Raw genomic sequence first — 19,697 nt, 5'->3', positions numbered from 1 at the left:
CTGAATACCATGAATACAAAATGTGCATATATGACCCGCTAAAATTCGAAGTCACACACCATTACTTGTGAACTTGAGGGTCTGTTCACTTTAATGGATTAGAGGGACGGAGAAAAAAAAGAAATAGAGGGATTAATTTATATTTTCATCCTCTCTCATGAAGATTTGAAGATGATATCAGTCACATTATCGATTATATTATCCATTAATTTTTTTTTGGAAAAGATTTGAAGATTATATCAGTCACATTACGATTATATCCTCCATTAATTTTTTTTTTTTGTTTTCGTGTTGATTTTTATGGAAGTAATTCACGTGTAGCCTAAAGTGTTGTCTTCATGCTGCCATCTGATACTGCAACACAACACAGGTTAACTTTTAGAAAGATATTTAAAAAAAACAATTAATATCAAAAATTTAAAAATTATTATAAGAAAATAAAGTTCAAAAAGTAATTATTAATTTTATTTTTTTTATAGATATTTTATTATTAAAATATGTTATTTTAATTTATTCATTTAAATACTTCTTTTAAAATAATTGTAATTTTTCTCATTTTAATTTTATACTACTTTTAAAATCAAGGGTAATTTGATAATCTATTTTTCTTTTCATTAAACTTAATCTTTAATTAATCAAATCAATTCAATCAGTCATAAACTTTACTCTTAAATTTACTCACTTTCACCTCTAACTCTCTTCAAGTAAACAACAAAAAATTCATGATCTAATCAACTCAAATTCATTATCTTTCTCCTTTAAATCAACCCCCTCAAGTGAATACACCTCGGTGACAATCTAACGTTTAAAGAAGATAATCTTGCACTCCTTAATATATGATTTTTATATATTTATTGAATGACATACTATAACTCAAAAAAATTAAAGTTTTGGATGTCGATATCTGTAAAACAAAATTAAACACTGGATATCGACTTTTGTATATATGAAAAGAAAAATATATCGAATGTTGACATTCGGTATATCGAAAAAAAAAACTTTTAAAACAAATACCGGATATTTAGTTTTGTAGAACAAAATAAGAACCGGATCTCTTGAAAAAAAACACTTGAGGTGGGTCGTTTAAAGAGAAAAAAATTAATTATTTTAACTGAAGGGAAAAATGAAAAATAAAAAGAAAATTGAGGTAAAAAAAGAGTGTTTGGAGGTGCAGAGAGAAGCCTCTACACATTTCAGTTAGCAATGTTTTAGATGTTAATGGGCCTTGCTTGGACATTGCATGCAATCAAATTTAATCAGGCCCACATTCAATGGAGAAGTTAATTTATTTTTTAAAATTAGTAAGTTAAAATAAATTATGAATTTACTTAAAATATTATTTATATCATTAATAGATGAGATTTTTGTCTAAACGTTTTTCAAATTTTATTTTTTGAAAACTAATTACTTTATTGTTTTTATATTGTTTATTTAAATTTAATCATTTTTAACTTAAAATAATTATCTTATTGAAGGATTGTCGTATACACAAATTTTTTTAAGTGAACATTTATTTAAATGTATTCATTTTAAAATTAAAATAATTTTCATAATATTTTACCTTTTAAATGACTATTTATTTAAGTTTAATTATTTTTCAAACTAAACTATCCACTTACGATAAAAAATACAAAAATATATTCACAAAAGAAAAACACATAGGAGTTTCCACTGGTTAAAAATAATTATAAAGTAAAAACCCAGAAAATACCTAAAATTAATTTTAACAAAACAAAGTAAAAACCACCATTGTTCTCTTAAAAACATAGCAAAACATTGAAATATATATATTAGTTGTTAATCAACGAAATAAGGCATGTGGATAGATTATTTGTTAATCACTGTCAGAATCACTGTACGAAAGATAAAAAATAAAATAATGACATTGTCAAAAGCTTAAGTGGGTTTTATTATTTGATTTAGTGGTGCATTGTTAGAAAAGAAATGCAGGCCAAATCCGGTTAGGGTGATGAAGATGGTAAAATGGTGTTATCATATGTTGAAAAATGCTTTGCATTGGAAAAACATCCACATTTCTTGTCTCCTTTCACCTATCTCTTTCTCCTTTTTATCATCTCAATATTTCAAAAATTACTTGTTATAATATATCAACCAGATAGGTTAAAAGAAAACAAGTAATGTATTCAAAGTATAAATAGTTTTACGTTCTCTTTTACTTCAAAACGAATGTGTGAAATAAATAGTTGATTTTTATAGTGAAAACATAGAGAAACATTAATCATGAGTTTTTATTATATGGTAATAAAAACTATTTTATTTTATCTATACATTGACATTATGCTTATAAGGTGGTTAATTTTATAAAAATATTTCGTAATATAATGACATAAATACTTATCGAAAGAAAAACAAATCTCAAAATTTAAAAATTAACTTTAGAAAAATCAATAGAAAATATGTACGAGTACATTGTAATTTAAAAATATTTAAATATGTTCATAGTTTTTCGCAAGTTTAAATATATTTTTTATCCAAATTTAGAAAATTAATATATATATATATATATATATATATATATATATTGTGTTAAACATTATAAACTGATATTTGAGTTGAAACTATTACATTGTATAAATAAATTAAATGTTAGTTAGATCAAGAGGATTATATTTATTTATGTCTAAAATTTGAAAACCAAATTAAATCAAAATTTAATAATTATATCAAAATTTGGGATAATTTTACATTTTAAAATCTAAAAAGTTATTTAACTCTTTTAAATAAATATATGTTTTTTTTAACTTTTGTCTGTCCTAAAAAAATAATTTAATAGACTCAGAGATATAGGTAGTTATACCCATTTTTTTGCGTATAAAATATAATCTCTATCCATTTAATTATTCAATGTTAAATACTTTTTCTTCTTTAATTTAAGTTGTGATTTGTTACCAAGCAGGACTATAAGTATAATTTGATTATTTATATAGTAGGATGATACTTCTCAAATAAAGGTTTTTTTATTAAAATAGTCATTCACTCCATCTTTATTGATTTTTGTTAAGAAATATTTTTTATTATTCTTTTTCCATGTGGCTAACTTATGTTAATTAAAAGCAAGTATTGACTTTTTTTTTTCTTTTTGTATTTGAGAATGTATTTGAAGTCAAAATTGTAAAAATTGGTCTCTTCAATTTCTTTTTGTCAAATGGGGCCATTAAATAGAAATCGACTACAGTGGTGACGATTTCATATTGGAAACCGTTTTAATACTGACTTTACTTTGTCCAAAACTGCTGACAGAGGCATGCGTTGCTGCAATCTGCACTGCACAATTAATGTTCATAGGCACAGGTTCATGCACACAAAGATCGCACTGATATTGTGTAAGGACGACTTTGTTTTTTTATTTTTTTTAAAAAAAATATAGAAATCGATTGGGTGGATAACGACTTTACTTGTAATGTCGTCTTCTATCCTAATGACTTAACCCAATTTAAAAAATCCTATTTTATAAATTTATGGTCAACTGAACTCTGAAATAAGAAAAGCTGCAAGTATTGTTGGATAGAAAAAATAGAAGGTAAATTTGAAAATCGAAAAATTCCCAAAAAAAAAACAAATATTAATTATATAAATATAGTTTATATGACATCTCAAAAGTGACGAAATATGTTATAATAGTTGATGGTTTTACGATACTATGTCTTTTCTTTTTATGTGGTTGAGACCTTCGTAGATCTCATTATTTTTTACATTTCTCTTCTCTTCTTTAACTGTCTGAAAAAGTGAAAAAATGATATGAATAATAAGTATATAATAAATAAATAACATGGTTGAAAATGTCAATCTATTTTTTCTAATGAATATCTTACCTTAATAGGTGTATATCAACTTCACTAAAATTTTAATAATTTACTTCTTTCTTAATTTCGATATTATACACGTAATATTGTCTACGTACTTTAATATAATCAAGACAATGTTAGTCTTAATACATTAATCATTTTCTTTATTGATATAAAAAGTTATGTAATAAATAAAAGAAAATGAAGACAGCACAATACAGTTCTGAAATGGTTAAATTTACAAGAAAGAAAAATACTAACAAATAAAGATGATCATTTGAAAAGGAAAATAATAAATCATAAAATATGAATGAGATAAGGTTTAACATATCATTAATGGTAACTTTAACTACTTATATTTGTAAGAGGATGCATATGTGCAATTTAATGAAGCTTTTAAATACATATTTTAAAGCTCAGATCCCCACCTTTTATATTATTAGGAATGAACTTGTTTGGATTTTGGTAATTCACTCATTACACTTGTTTAACTAAATAAAATCTGATATTTTACAATAAGTTTATAGAAAAACACTTAAACACAATTTTATAAATGTAATTTATGTTTTCTTATTCAGAATAAAAATTTGACTTTAATAATATAGTAAATATTTTTACTAACCCTAAAATATCAAATTGAAACCGTAATTTTTTACTAAAGGATAAAAAGTTAAAAAATTGCATCCAGCTGTTATCCCATATATATATATATATATATATATATATATATATATATATATATATATATATATATTGAAAGTCTTGTAGAACATAAAGTTGTTATTAATGGTAAACTTAATTGTGAAAGTTAATAAGAAAAGTCATTGATTAGAAATATAGTATATAGCTTGAAATAAATTCAGAACAATCAAATCACGAAATAATAAAGAAAGTTATGAAAAAAAAATTAATCACGCAAAATGATAAAGGAAAAACTCGTTCATTATAATTATTTATCAGCAATATATACATTCATATACCTTCTATTCCACCTTATTTATATCATGTTTAAAATTTTGACACATGTATTAAGAAATGAAATTAATTTATGTGATTAATTACTTATTTACTTTTAATGAATTAATCATGGATTAAGGTAGTTCAACACAAAATTAATACATTATTAATTTGATAAAATAACAATTAAAATAAGCAATTATTTTCTAAAAAAACATCATATTAAGCAAAACATAGTACATATAAAATATGTTAATTAATAATAATAATAATAATAATAATAAAGTATAATTACTTATTTGTTATTTTAATTTTTTGGTTAAGTTCGATTTGATCTCTATATTTTTTGTTTGTTCAATTTAGTATTCATTTATCTAAAAAATTTAATTTGATCATTTTCATTAAATTGGAGCTAACAATGCCAACTTAACTAAAAAAAATTTGGATATCAAATCGGTAATTATATTTTCTAATAATAATAAATATTTCTTTAAACTCTGATTAGCCTCCACATTGATTTAAAACCGGTATACCAATCGCAAATAATGAGAATGGGATAAAATTGTAGCTGCAACAACCAATTACCAAATAATTTTCCCATAACTACGTCAAAATATTTCAACCACACCGAGCCAAAACACAAACTGTAATTGATTTATTTAATTAAATTAAAAAATTATTTATTTATTCAGATAGTGAAACAGAGTTTCCTAAAAGTAAAACGAAACGTTTCTTTTGCATATAAAAACATGCAGTCCCTGCTCTGTACCTGGTTACAGCAAGTAACAACATTCATTCACAAAACAAAACACGAAAATTCGTAGGTTCCGAGGAAAAGAACAAAGAAGGAAATGATGGTGTTGGCAAATTCTGGTTCGGGCCTTCGGAGACAGGTTTTTCCCGTTGATTATGAAACGGAGCTTTCGCAGCGTCTCGTAGAAGCGGCGTATTACGGCGACACCGACGCTGCGTTTGACTGTGTCGCCAATCCCTCTGTCGACGTTAACTTTGTCGGAACGGTGTCGTTTAAGTCCAAAACGACGGAGATCGTGCTGCAGGACGAGTCGCCTCACCGAGTTAACTCGGCGTACGAGGAGTTCAAGACCGAGCTCACCGCTCTGTTCCTGGCCGCGCACACAGGGAATTTGACACTTCTTCGGAAGCTTCTGGTAACGCTTCTCGATGCTGTTTTCATTGTGTTTTGTTGTGATACGTTTCTTAAAACGACGTCGAAGCATTCGACACAACCAAATGAAGGTGTTCCGACAGTCCTTTTGTTTTGTTTTGTTTTCTCGAAACGCGATTCTGAAAATCGTGGCGAAGTTTTATTGTGCTTTCACTTTTGGTATTTGCAAATATTCGCTGTTGTTTTTGTTGATACTTCAGTGCCTTCTTTTGCGTTATGTGAGATTGGAAGTGCTAATGCCGGCGATTTGTTTTCGTTTTGTTTCCGTTTAATTTATTTACCAGTTTTTCAATTTTCGCAACCAAGCCAAATTAAGAGCATAGATAATTTTATTTTTTGATTTTTGATTTTTGTTAGAAAAGCTTTTGGATTTTCTTTGTGAAATTATGAACTAAAACCAACTTGTTTTTTTTTTTTTTAGTTTTTATTATAATATTTTTCTCGTTAACTTTTGTGCTGAACAAAATCACAATGCCAGGTTAGACAAAGTGGCGTTTGCAGTATCACGTGACATTCCTAAATTTTATTATTTTATTTATTTTAAAATAAATGTTAAAAAGAAAAAAAAACATATTTCAGATTTAGGTTAATGTTTTTTTATAAAAAAAATTAAATAAAAATATATTATTTTATTGGAATGAAAACTGATTTTAATATGTAGATAATAGTTTTCTTTTGACATTCCCAAAATCAAAACTTTAACCGAAACTAAAATTATATTTAATTTCTTAAAGTGAATTTCAGCTTGCACTAATCAAGTTAGATAAGAAAGTAACCATTCGTTTTCATGCATGTGTTGAAAAAGGGTAAAAGAAGAATTCCTTTGGCGGTTAATGCATTCAGCCCTCAATAAGGCTCAAAATATAGTGTACACCTAATTTATCTTAGTTTTTTAAAACTTAAAACGTTTGTTTATTATATATATATATATATATATATATATATATGCATATGTATATATAATATATATAATTCTCCATTCATTTCTTAATTTTTGTAGTCACATGGAGGCATGTGACTATTCCGTAGGGTCTGGATAAATTTAGTTATTATGTATTATGTTTGAAGAAATTTTTGTACTATTGATTATTTATTTATTAGAAAAATATGATTTGTATTAATTTACGTGATGGATGATAGAGTAAATTCTTTTGCCCTATTAGTGTTAGTGCATAGAGTCGCACCGTTGAATATGCTTTTCGCGAAATTTGAAAGTCGAAGGAGTCATTTGCGATGTCAAATGTGAAATTTACGCATGAAACATTAATTAGGTTAGCAAAATTAAACTTTTGTACAAAATGTCATTAATTTTGTTAAAGAAATGCAAAACTGTGGGTTCGGTTGATTTTGACGTTTTTTTTTATCTACGTTGGGAGTATCTTTCATCCTTATTCTTTCGGATAACAGGTCAGCTCTCAAATTTGATCTTGTTATCTAACGCTAAACTCCATTTAAACTTTTTGAACCAAAACACATTTAAATGTTGTTATGAGATATTCATCAATATATGTCGTACATCTTGTCTGGCATTACTCTAAGGGCGATGTTGGAACAATATCCTTAATTTGTCTATTTATTTTCCATAAATTTGCTTTTGAACTCTGGAATATTTGTATACACTGACATCACAGAAAAGTTCTAAAATATTAGTTGTGGTGTCATGTGTTTGATAGTAGATTGTATCTTACAGTTTTTAAGTTAGTCCATGACATCTTGGTTGGTTAGTGATGATGCAGTTTGAAGTCTTTTCTTGTCCCCTTACATTAGATCTTATCAGCAATCTATGGAATAGAATAGTGCACCGGGAGAGAGATTAGAGGCAACAGAATGGGAACGAGATGTTTCATCTCAGAGTGTTCAATTCAATCTCCTTCTAAAACCCTGATAAGCAAATCAAGCTAGTAATAGTAGAAAGTATTTATTCATGTAGCTCATGTGGTAGATCTTTTTCATGTGGATGAAACAAGAAGAGACACGCTTTAAGTTTTGTTATGTCGTTCGTAATAAACTTAGTTTTGATGTTTTCATGTGATAGAATGTTGGAGCTAATGTAAATATGAGAATGTTCCGGGGCTATGCCACAACAGCGTCAGTGAGAGAAGGGCATCTAAAAGTGTTGGAGGTCCTTATCAATGCTGGGGCATCACAACTTGCATGCGAGGAGGCTCTAATGGAAGCAAGCTATTTGGGGAGGGCCAGATTTGTTGAATTACTCATGCAATCCAACATGATTCGTCCTCAGGTTGCAGTTCATGCCCTTGTCTCTGCCTGTTGCAGAGGCTTCGTTGAGGTTGTTGATGTACTCATCAAGGTAACACCATTCTGCTTGATAATAATATGGATTGTGTAGTGTGTTCTTTTCTGAATAATCGATGTGGTAATGTAGCTCCTCATGTATGCAAAAGATTATATTTGATTATTGAATGACACTGTTCTATATGTTGGCAGCATGGAGTGGATGCCAATGCAATTGATAGGACTTTGCTTCAATCTTCAAAGCCATTTCTTCATGCTAATGTTGATTGCAATGCATTATTTGCTGCTGTGGTCAGCAGGCAGATTGATGTTGTTAGATTACTGTTGCAGGTGGGATTCTCTGACTTGCATAAGTAACCTTCACATGGAAAAAACATGTCTGGTTCTGAAAGCAATAATGGTGTTGATTAACAAGTCTTTTTTATTATTTTAATATTGGTTGTGTCGTTACAATGTCAGAAAACTTCATCCATGTTTGATGTCTGTTAGCTTTGAAATGGATTGAGAGACCCTTGTATGGTCAAAATGTATTCATCACTGGCAATTTTACCGAATTGCTCTGTCATATGAAAATGAAAAGAGCATAATTAAAAGCATCACCTTTTACTGCTACCATATGGGATATTATGATGGTTCTGCAACTGGTTCAATTGATTATATAATCTACCGATCTTTATACAAATCTAATTGTGTTGGTCATATTTTGGCATCAAGTACACTTATTTTCTATTGTATGATCATGATAATTCATACTTTTGGAAACAGGTTGGAGTGAGGCTTGACATGAAGGTCAAACTGGGGGCATGGTCCTGGGACACAGATACAGGAGAAGAATTTCGTGTAGGTGTTGGACTAGCTGAGGCTTATCCAATCACTTGGTGTGCCGTGGAGTATTTTGAATCCACCGGTGCTATATTGCATATGCTGCTCTGCCATCTCTCACCTAATAGCTTACACATTGGGAGGAGTCTCTTGCACCATGCTGTCATTTGTAACAACGAAAAAGCTGTAAATATTCTTCTAAACAACGGTGCTGATGCAGAAGTGACTGTGAAAACCACTGAAGAAACCAAGGAGCACCCTCTTCACATTGCTGCACGGGTTGGATCATGCAACATTCTTCAGTGCCTGATTAATGGTGGCTGTAACTTGGATTCCCAGACAAAATGTGGAGATACAGCACTGATGATCTGCACAAGGAACAAACATGAGAAGTGCCTTGGGGTGTTAGCATCAGCAGGTGCTGATTTGGGAATTGTAAATTCATCTGATCACTGTGCAACTTCAATTGCAAACTTTGTCCAGTGGACTAAAGTCTACCATAAAGTGATATCAGACATAATCAGAGCCGGGAAGGTTGTTAAATCAAGCAATGCCGCTAGATTCTCCGCTTTGTTATTTGCAACTCGTGCAAATGACATAGAGGGCTTGAAGAAACTCATTGAAAATGGGAACATGAATCTGAATGAGCAAAATGCAAATGGATTTTCTGCTGCTATGATAGCTGCAGTAGTGTGTAACGTGGAGGCTTTCAAGTTGCTTCTTTATGCAGGGGCTGACGTGACTACGCTTAAAAACAAGTATGGTTTGACGGCACTTAACCTCGTAGATGTGAGCCAAAATAGTGAAGTGTTCCACAAGGTGATGCTTGAATATGCACTCAAAAGGGTAGACGATGGTTCAATTGAGGCAAACCCTCTCCACCGTGCAGCATGCTACGGAGACACAAACATTGTTCACAAACTACTAAAAGAAGGGTACGATGTAAACGCTTTTGATGGTGAAGGATACACCCCTTTGATGTTAGCAGCAAGAGGGTGCCGTGGTGAAATGTGTGAGCTTTTGATCTCACATGGAGCCGAATGTGATATTGAGAACGAGAGACATGAGACAGCCCTTTCACTTTCCAGAGAAAATGGTGCAGGAAATGATGCTGAACGTGTGATTTTGGATGAGCTAGCTAGAAAACTGGTCTTGGGTGGAGCTGGTGTGAAGAAGCATACAAAGTGTGGCAAAGGTTCACCTCATGGTAAGTTGCTACAGATGATTGGTGCTGCTGGAATCTTACGTTGGGGAAAATCAAGTAAGAGAAATGTGATTTGTAAAGAGGCTGAGGTTGGACCTAGTGAGAAGTTTCGATGGAATCGTAGGAGGAAGTTTGATGTTGAGGAACCAGGATTGTTCTATGTTGTTACTACAAAAGGTAAACAGGTACATTTTGTGTGTGAAGGTGGGGTTGAAATGGCTGATTTGTGGGTAAGGGGGATTCAATTAGTAACTAGAGAAGCCATTTCTGGTAGAAGAGCTCGTGAGGTTTGAAGGGACCATGGCTAAAAAACACTTGGAGAAGGTTGTGGAAGTACTAGTGTTCTACATGTATATCCATCTCAGCTTTAAACATCTAATAGAATGCCATGTTATTAGTGAAAAATGATAAAAGAGAATTTTCTAAATCTTAGAGTATATAGAAAGTAAAAAGTAGATTGTATTTACATTAGTAAAATTAGGTTCAATTTTATGATTATCCTCTCCAATGATGTTATGATTATTTTTAGTGTGTGTATATATACTAAAGTATTATTTTACAAAAATTTAAATACAGACATAATAAAATTTAAAATTAAGGTTTTAAAATATAAAAATAAAAAAGTTAAACATGATTTATTTCATACTTGAAACAACATTAACACAATTTAAACTAAATCACTTCATTAAAGAATAAAACTAGAAAGTTGTTGCAGAAAACATGCCCTAGAGTTTTTAACCGTTATGTTTTATTTTAAAGGGCCATTTACTAGCAACAAACAAAATTATTTAGATATTATGTCCAAATTAATATATAATTATATTGGTGAAACTTTTAGTAAATACTATATTATTTAATAGATTTTATTTAATCATGTTTTCATTTTCAAAGTTCATATAAAATGATATAACCTATGTACAAAATTAATGTTAGTATAAAATTTTTCGTGTCTTATTTATATAGATCAAAATCATCACATATAATTCGTATTTTTCAAAATATTTTAAAATATCAATAATTTAATTATTTTATTTTAAGTGAGATTTAATATATATTAATATAATGATACAAAATTATAATTTAAGGGTGGAATTTACAAGACCAAACTTCTAGTTTAACCAAAATTTACTACAGGGGTGGCAAAACGGGTCAGCCCGACCCGTATGTGGTCTGTCAAAAACGGATCGGGTCAGGCTGGCCCATCAAATAGAAACGACCAATAATCACAACCCGTTCCGTATAGGACGAGCTAACAGGCCGAGTCGGACTAACAGGTTGGGTTGGACTGAGCCATCCAGTTTCTTTTTTTCTTTTTTTTTTATATTTTTTTAAAAGTCTTTTATTTTCTTTTCAAATTTTTTACTTTTTAAATTTGTTTATATATACATATAAAATATTATTAAAGTCATATTTAATCAAATAAAATATTTTTTAAACTTTTAATTGATTAATTAATGTTTTTAATTAGATAAGTTAAAATAATTATTAAATTTACATATTAAATTATTCAATTATAACTAATAATTCAAACTTAATTTGTAGAGGTTAATGATTTAAATTACAATATTATTATATATTCATACATTTAAAATATATAATGTAAAAAATTAATCTTTTTAATTATTTTTATTTAATTTTATTTTTTAAAACGAACCAACAGATCAGAACGAACTGGACAAGATGGGCCAGAACGGGCTAACAGATTGAACTCTTTAACCCAATCCGTTCCTTTTAACACGGGCTCTAGCCCGTTTTGTCATCCATACTGGTAGATGAGCAAATTATAACATATGCTTACTTGGTGGTGGGATGAACGAAGTAGTTGATAGTCAAATTATATTGCGTTTAATTGATTTGGCAACTCATGTGCTTATTGAGTGAGAGAAAATTTTATATATTTTAAGAGAATAATTTTTTAATTGTCAAATATTATTTATCTCTCACTTTATTGTTTTGTTTAATTAATATATTGTATTTTGATACTCTTATATACGTTAATGAATAATTAATTGTAATTATAATTTATTAACCTTTAATTTGAGTTGAATATATATATATATATATATATATATATATATATATATATATATATATATATAAATGAAAATATACAATGTTATGAATGTTATATAAGATGTTATGAATTGTAACCATATTTGTTTTCAATAAGTAAATGATGTTAAAGTTATATATTAAATTTGAGATTCACGATGGAGATATCACGACTCTAATGTAATTGAAATCACATATAAATAGATAATCAAATAATATGAAAAGTAGAAGAGATATTTTAAGTAAAAAAAAAAAGACATATAAAGTGATAACCATATAGCAGTTAAATATTTATTACTAAAAAATAAAATGAAAAAAAGTACAGTTATACACCCGAGAAACCCCCACCAACTAAACTGTCCACTTATTATATAACCCACCAACTATTGGCAGTTATCTGATTCGCTAATCCTATTTTTAATAACTAAAAAATTAAGTTCAAAAGAGTTGAACCAGTGGCATTTCAAAAGAAAATTTGTCTTTTATGTCGATTACTTTTTACTCTGATTCCCGATGCCACATTGCACTTGGACAAAACATAATACTATATTAGCATCTTCCTCGTCAAACAAACAAAAAATTTGTTGATCACATTAGTATAGTACTGTGATGTTTTACACTTTGAAGTGAAGTGCGGCGTAAGAACCATAAGACTTGGGCTGCTCTTATCCATAAACATGTTTCTTCGAGTTCATGATTCTAGTTAGCATTCACAACCCAGTAATTTTTTCTGATTTTATTTTTATTTAATTTCTGTGTTTTCTTCTGTTTAAGACTGAAAAATGAAACTAAGTCCAAGGGAGATCGAGAAACTAGACCTTCACAATGCTGGCTACCTTGCACAGAAGCGTCTTGCTCGTGGTTTAAGACTCAATTATGTTGAAACTGTGGCTCTCATAGCAACACAGGTTTGCTTCTGTTCCTCTTTGGTGTAAATTTTCAACCCTTTTAATTTTTCTTCTCTTTTTTTTTTTTTTTTTTTAATTCCAAGTTAAAATATGGGTTATCTGTTACACAGTTTCTCTTTTTTTTCTATCTGCTGAAAATCCTTTAGAAATTATTTTAATTTGTTTGTATGGTACTATATCTTTTGTGTGTTGCATAGATTTTGGAATTTGTTCGTGATGGTGAGAAGAGTGTTGCACAGTTAATGTCCATTGGGAGAGAACTTCTGGGAAGGTACTGTGTTAATTTTTCATTTTCTGGTGTTTTATTTTTGTTTTGCACTTGCTGGATTATAGTTTTTTCTCTTTAAATACCCTAGAAAAGAAACTGGGAACCGTTTTTTTATTTTAGAACAGACCTAAATTTATCTCATACTTTAACAGGAAACAAGTTCTTCCAGCTGTTCGACATCTCGTGGAAAGTGTTCAGGTATGTGTCATTGTGGCAACGTAGTTATACCGTACAAAACACTTTCCCAAATGGTTTTGTGCATATTGCATGAAGTTAGATAATCATTCAATTTGTTACTACAAGAGGTCTTCAACGTTTCCTGCGAAGAATAATAATTTTAAAATAATTTTTCATTTTCAAAAAAACTATTTTTATGGCCCCTTTAACCTCTATTTTGGATATTAAATCTTGAAAAGGATATAGCTCAATTTTTGTTATAAATTATGTTGTCTCACCAAGAATTTGTCACATGTTATTGGCATCCTGTTTTTAAGTGAAATTCAATGTAGGTTGAAGCCACCTTTCGTGATGGGACTAAGTTAGTGACCATTCATGACCCAATCGCTTGCGAGAATGGAAACCTTGAACTAGCATTGTTTGGTTCTTTTCTTCCGGGTATGTCTCTACTTTGTAGTCAAACGTAAATGATTTCAAACTTTTTTGGATAATCTTTCCCTAAAAAAGAAACTTGCTTAAAATCTTAATGTATATCTCTATGTTGGAAGTCCCGTATCAACTCATATTTAAGTGGACGCAAATCTCATTAAGTCGATTTTGTGGAATTGAGTTAGATTTAAAGTTTACTTCTTAACATGATATCAGAGTCATTATTTATAACCTATCCTAGTGAGTTATATATCCATAGTGAAACAATGTTCAGATTGAAATTTTGCGATCTTCTATCATGTGGTTTCAGAATTTTTGAAGTTCACATACAGAAGCACAAATTGTAAATTGAAGCCTCTAACTAACATTTGTATTTCTCTTGTGTGGAAACTGTGTTTACAGTACCTTCACTTGACAAGTTTACAGAGAACGAAGAAGATCATAGAATTCCAGGACAAATAGTATTTAGAGGTGAAAATCTGATTCTTAACCCTGGAAGGCGTGCAATAATTCTTAGAGTTATCAACAATGGAGACAGGCCAATTCAGGTGTTTGCCTATGTGTTGCACCTAGCAGCACCTTATCATTTTTTTTTTCTTTTGCTTTAAAATGATTAATTCATTTTTTCCATATAACATAGTAAAATTACTTGTTTTAAATATTCCAGCTAATCTATTAGCTGATTCCTTTTCCTACATAAAAACAAGTTAAAAATAGCAACCATTTCACAACACTTCTGAAAATTTCAGGTTGGAAGCCACTATCATTTTATTGAAGTAAATCCTTACTTGACCTTTGATCGAAGGAAAGCGTATGGCATGCGCCTCAACATAGCCGCTGGGAATGCCACACGCTTTGAGGTGAAATTCTACTTTGTTGATCCCAGTTTTCAAATTTACCAGAGTAATTTCTAATGTGTAGTTCATTGAGTTTTTGCATTATAATCAATTATTATATTACAAATGATTAATTGAAAAATATTTAATCTTTCAGCCAGGGGAATGTAAAAGTGTTGTACTTGTCAGCATTGGAGGTAGCAAAGTCATCAGAGGAGGTAATAACATTGCTGATGGTCCAGTTAATGATTCCAATTGCATTGCAGCCATGGAGGCTGTGACCACAAGGGGATTTGGGCACGTAGAAGAGGAAAATGCTAGGTTTAAGATATTTTTTTTTTAAGTGGTTATTATATAACTTCTCTTAAATGTGTTACAATTCCATGTCTGAGAAGATTTCTCACCAGAATATGAACTTCTCAGGGAAGGTGTTACTGGAGAAGACTATTCATTAACTACAGTTATACTTCGAGAGGAATATGCCAACAAGTATGGTCCTACAAGTGGTGACAAAATCCGTCTCGGTGATACCGATTTGTTTGCTGAAATTGAAAGAGATTTTGTTGTGTATGGTGATGAATGTGTTTTTGGAGGTGGAAAAGTCATAAGAGATGGAATGGGTCAATCATGTGGTCATTTACCTAAGGATTCCTTGGATACTGTCATAACAAATGCTGTGATCATTGATTATACTGGAATTATCAAAGCAGATATTGGTATTAAAAATGGATTGATTTTCTCAATTGGAAAAGCAGGAAATCCAGACATTATGAATGATGTATCTCATAATATGATAATTGGGGTAAGTTCCCTTCTAGATATCAAAATGAATTCCTTTCTCATTATCGTGATACCACTTACAATTTACAAAACACCCCTCATATCTAGGCTAATACTGAAGTTATTGCTGGAGAGGGCTTGATTTTGACACCTGGGGCTATAGATTGTCATGTTCATTTTATATGCCCTCAGTTAGTAGATGATGCCGTAACAAGTGGTAAGTTTCAAAACTTGAAGCAATTTATTCTGAGAGTGTGCAGTAAACATTTAATGCATTGCATTCATGAAAGTTTTGCAATTTGTTCGAGACAATTTGGTTGTGATTATGCCACATTTTTATGCATTAAAACTTCAGTAACAACCAAATTTCTTATTTTACAAACACACTTCTTGATTCAGTCCTTTTCTGCATTGTATATAGGTATCACAACATTAGTGGGAGGAGGAACAGGACCCGCTGATGGAACACGTGCTACGACATGTACACCAGCTCCAAATCAGATGAAAATGATGCTACAATCAACAGATGACATGCCTTTAAACTTTGGTTTCACTGGAAAAGTCTGTTATTTTTCTTTCTGTTTTATTCATATATATATATAATGCTTGTTCTGAGTTTTTTGTTTGTCTATGTAGAAAATTTTGATGTATGTATGAAGTTAATTAAATCCTCCATTTATTTCTTCAGGGGAACAGTGCCAAACCTGATGAACTGCATCACATAATCAGCGCTGGAGCTATGGGATTGAAGCTGCACGAGGATTGGGGAACTACACCAGCTGCAATAGACACTTGTTTGTCTGTTGCAGAACAATATGATATCCAGGCACAAATTTCTTTGACTTAGTTACTTATTTAATTGTGTTATTTGTTTTTGATTTTGATCATGAACTTGTATTATAACAGGTTAACATACACACTGACACCTTAAATGAATCTGGTTTTGTGGAACATACTATTGCTGCATTTAAAGGAAGAACTATTCATGCTTATCACAGGTATGTGTTAACTTAAAGATATTTTTGGATATGCTTACCAGTCTAAGTTGGCTGATTCTGGATTTTCCTCGAACATTTTATTGGCAGTGAAGGTGCAGGTGGTGGCCATGCTCCAGATATCATAAAAGTATGTGGTGTGAAGAATGTTCTGCCATCTTCGACAAATCCAACGCGCCCTTATACGTCTAATACCATAGATGAGCATCATGATATGTTGGTATGAAATAAATCACAGATCTAATAGTGTATTCGTTCCTTAATTTACACTCATGATGATGATGTATACAGATGGTGTGCCATCATCTTGATAAGGATATTCCAGAAGATGTAGCTTTTGCAGATTCAAGAATAAGGGCTGAAACAATTGCTGCTGAAGATATTTTGCATGATATGGGCGCAATTAGCATTATATCTTCTGATTCACAGGCTATGGGTCGAATTGGAGAGGTCATTCCTTAACTTAGTTGTGCTCATTAATTATGAAAAATGAAACAGAATGATTGTTGATGATGGCAAATTAAATCCAGTAAACGAGTGAAAGTTCTCTCAATTTGGTTTCAGGTCTCTGTTACTGTTTTTGTGCAGAAAGTGTCTGTGGAACAATGCACTCGTTTCTTACAGTTGTTAATATGACACCCCTGAATTTTCACAGTATATTCATAAAATAGATAAATCATACTGTTGAATCATTTTGTTGCTTAGGTGATATGCAGAACTTGGCAAACTGCGGATAAAATGAAGTCACATAGAGGACCACTGCAACCTGGTGAACAGAATGACAACGTTCGGATCAAACGTTACATTGCAAAGTACACTATAAACCCAGCTATAGCAAATGGTTTCTCGCAATATGTTGGTTCAGTTGAGGTATGATGTTTGAATGCATAGTGCTTTATCGATTTGAACATGAATTTTCCAAGAAAACTGATAGCTTTCTATTGTGCATCTAAATACTACACTCTTTTTTTGTTCTCATAGTTATCTACATCAAATTGTTATATCAACTTGGCTATGCTATAAACCTGATCCTTATAATAGTATTATTATCATCTTGCCCCTCATTTAGGTCCAGTTTTGCAGGTGGGAAAGTTAGCTGATCTTGTACTATGGAAGCCGTCATTTTTTGGAGCAAAACCAGAAATGGTGATCAAAGGTGGTGAGGTTGCATATTCTAACATGGGTGACCCAAATGCAAGCATTCCAACACCTGAACCAGTAATATAAATCACACTTCTGTAAAGTTATAAAAAAGTTAATTTTATCAATCTATAAATAGAAGTTCTTCAACTAAACTAGGAAACAAACTGTTGTAGGTGTTTATGAGACCTATGTTTGGTGCATTTGGCAAGGCTGGTAGTGCACACTCCATTGCTTTTGTGAACAAGGCAAGTATCACCCCCCTCTTTCTCTTTCATGGATTTGTGCATAAACAACATGAGACCTATGCGGGTTTGTTTCGTTTCTCTTCAAAATTCACATCACATGTTGTTCTGTCACACGCAGGTAGCTTTGGCCAATGGGGTAAAAGCTTTGTATGGACTTAACAAGAGAGTGGAAGCTGTGGAAAATGTAAGGAAACTCACCAAGCTCGACATGAAACTGAATAATGCTCTTCCAGAAATCACTGTGGATCCCGAAACATACACAGTTACAGCAGATGGAGAGGTTCTCACCTGCACTGCAGCCAAGACTATTCCTCTTTCAAGAAATTACTTCCTCTTTTAAACTCAAAGTGCGTGTGCAATCCACAATTTTATTCAAAGAACCATTAAGTAAGCATGAACATTATCATGCTGATAGATATTCAAAATCAATAAATTTTTTTGGTTCTTTCACTTTAGGTGCATGATTGCATCTAGAACTTTCATTTGGGACAGGCGAAAATATTTTTTAATTATTTGATCGGACAAATTACTGTGTCCCTACAAACTCATAACCAATGGCATGATTTTAGTAAATTATTATTTTAAGTCTGAAATGACTAAAACCAGCACTTGTGGTTATTTTAATGCTCACTCTTGCAAAGAGAAAATGGTGTGTTGGTTTTTATGGAGGAGCACATTCGATTTGCGGTACCATTTGTCAAAAATCCAAATTTTAAGGTTATTGTTGAGCTTATTAGTAAAACTAACTTTATCAACACAATCAAAATGTTCAGTGTTGTTCATGCTTGAAATGTCCCGCCGGGGGAGGGAGCGGTGGTATTGATGTTTTAACTTATACGAGGTTTAGATTCCATTATTTTTATTTTCGATTGTTTGAGGTTTCTACACTTGTTCAAGTGGTTGAAATAATTACTTGTTTCCATGAATAATTATTTTTGATTGTTTGAGGTTTAGATTCCATTATTTTTTATTTGTTTCGTTTATTTGAAAATTTAATAAAATTTTATTCAATTTAGTTTGTGTTTTGAGAAACTTCTATACTTGGTATGGATAGTCATTTTGGTCAGTTTTGACCATTGACCCCCTAAAAATGAGATATGTGGGTTGGTCCACTTTAGTAGGATAGGTAGAATAGTCTCTGAATCCATATGTTAACTTCTTTTAATTTTTGTGTTTCTATAATTATATATATATATATATATATATATATATATATATATATATATATATATAACACATCAAATTTTTGTTATGTTTTTAATTGATTAATATGATGATATAATTTAAAATAACTTTTTTTTACATGTTAAATTATTTTATTGTAATTAATAATTGAATTTGAAATTCTAAACGTTAATAATTTAATTTAAAATATTATTATATATTTGTATTATTTAAATAATATGATATGAAAAATTAATCTTTTGAATTATTTTTTTAATTTAAAAAAAGTTGATAGACCAAAGTAAATTAGTGGGTTAAAAATATCAATATGACCTATCAAATTTTGGGTGAATTGATATTGGACCGTGAATCAAAATACACTTTACCATTCCTAATTCTCGGACTTAAAAAAAGGAGGAAAACTCATTTCATAAAAGAAATTTGGAATCAAAATTTGTAGTCTAAATTT

At 30.4% G+C, this 19,697-nt stretch overlaps 2 protein-coding genes across 3 annotated transcripts; both read left to right on the top strand.

The window, feature by feature from the left end:
• Window positions 1–5,506: 5,506 nt before the first annotated feature.
• On the top strand, window positions 5,507–10,744 carry LOC114177670 (ankyrin-3). Its single transcript, XM_028063123.1, has 4 exons — window positions 5,507–5,932; window positions 7,985–8,260; window positions 8,398–8,535; window positions 8,971–10,744. Exons 1-4 carry the CDS (start codon window positions 5,615–5,617, stop codon window positions 10,522–10,524), a joined length of 2,286 nt encoding a protein of 761 aa, XP_027918924.1. The 5' UTR covers window positions 5,507–5,614; the 3' UTR covers window positions 10,525–10,744.
• A 2,063-nt stretch (window positions 10,745–12,807) lies between these two features.
• LOC114194774 (urease) lies at window positions 12,808–18,519 on the top strand. 2 transcript variants are annotated; one of them, XM_028085190.1, is made up of 19 exons: window positions 12,808–12,921; window positions 13,058–13,191; window positions 13,389–13,462; window positions 13,612–13,657; window positions 13,969–14,074; window positions 14,468–14,613; window positions 14,815–14,925; window positions 15,059–15,222; window positions 15,325–15,703; window positions 15,790–15,898; window positions 16,103–16,242; window positions 16,370–16,507; window positions 16,588–16,679; window positions 16,767–16,896; window positions 16,968–17,126; window positions 17,382–17,546; window positions 17,760–17,894; window positions 17,993–18,064; window positions 18,183–18,519. In XM_028085190.1, the coding sequence occupies exons 2-19, from the start codon at window positions 13,066–13,068 to the stop codon at window positions 18,402–18,404; spliced, it is 2,514 nt and encodes an 837-aa protein (XP_027940991.1). In that variant the 5' UTR covers window positions 12,808–12,921; window positions 13,058–13,065; the 3' UTR covers window positions 18,405–18,519. The 2 variants fall into 2 exon arrangements, with proteins under 2 accessions (XP_027940991.1, XP_027940981.1); XM_028085180.1 differs by having other exon boundaries at window positions 12,857–12,985.
• Window positions 18,520–19,697: the final 1,178 nt, after the last annotated feature.

This window comes from Vigna unguiculata, chromosome 1 (assembly GCF_004118075.2).
Source record: "Vigna unguiculata cultivar IT97K-499-35 chromosome 1, ASM411807v1, whole genome shotgun sequence".
NCBI lineage: Eukaryota > Viridiplantae > Streptophyta > Magnoliopsida > Fabales > Fabaceae > Vigna > Vigna unguiculata.
The sequence above is the reverse complement of the archived record's forward strand: the minus strand, read 5'-3'. Positions and strand labels throughout refer to the sequence as shown.

What these genes read in the sequence shown, in the direction of transcription:
- LOC114177670 (XM_028063123.1), top strand. Translation starts at nt 5,615, where the DNA reads ATGATGGTGTTGGCAAATTCTGGTTCGGGCCTTCGGAGACAGGTTTTT. An exon ending in CACTTCTTCGGAAGCTTCTG is followed by an intron (nt 5,933 to 7,984) that starts GTAACGCTTCTC and finishes TTCATGTGATAG; the next exon opens with AATGTTGGAGCTAATGTAAA. An exon ending in TTGTTAGATTACTGTTGCAG is followed by an intron (nt 8,536 to 8,970) that starts GTGGGATTCTCT and finishes TTTTGGAAACAG; the next exon opens with GTTGGAGTGAGGCTTGACAT.
- LOC114194774 (XM_028085190.1), top strand. Translation starts at nt 13,066, where the DNA reads ATGAAACTAAGTCCAAGGGAGATCGAGAAACTAGACCTTCACAATGCT. An exon ending in GGGAGAGAACTTCTGGGAAG is followed by an intron (nt 13,463 to 13,611) that starts GTACTGTGTTAA and finishes ATACTTTAACAG; the next exon opens with GAAACAAGTTCTTCCAGCTG. An exon ending in ACTTTGGTTTCACTGGAAAA is followed by an intron (nt 16,243 to 16,369) that starts GTCTGTTATTTT and finishes TTATTTCTTCAG; the next exon opens with GGGAACAGTGCCAAACCTGA.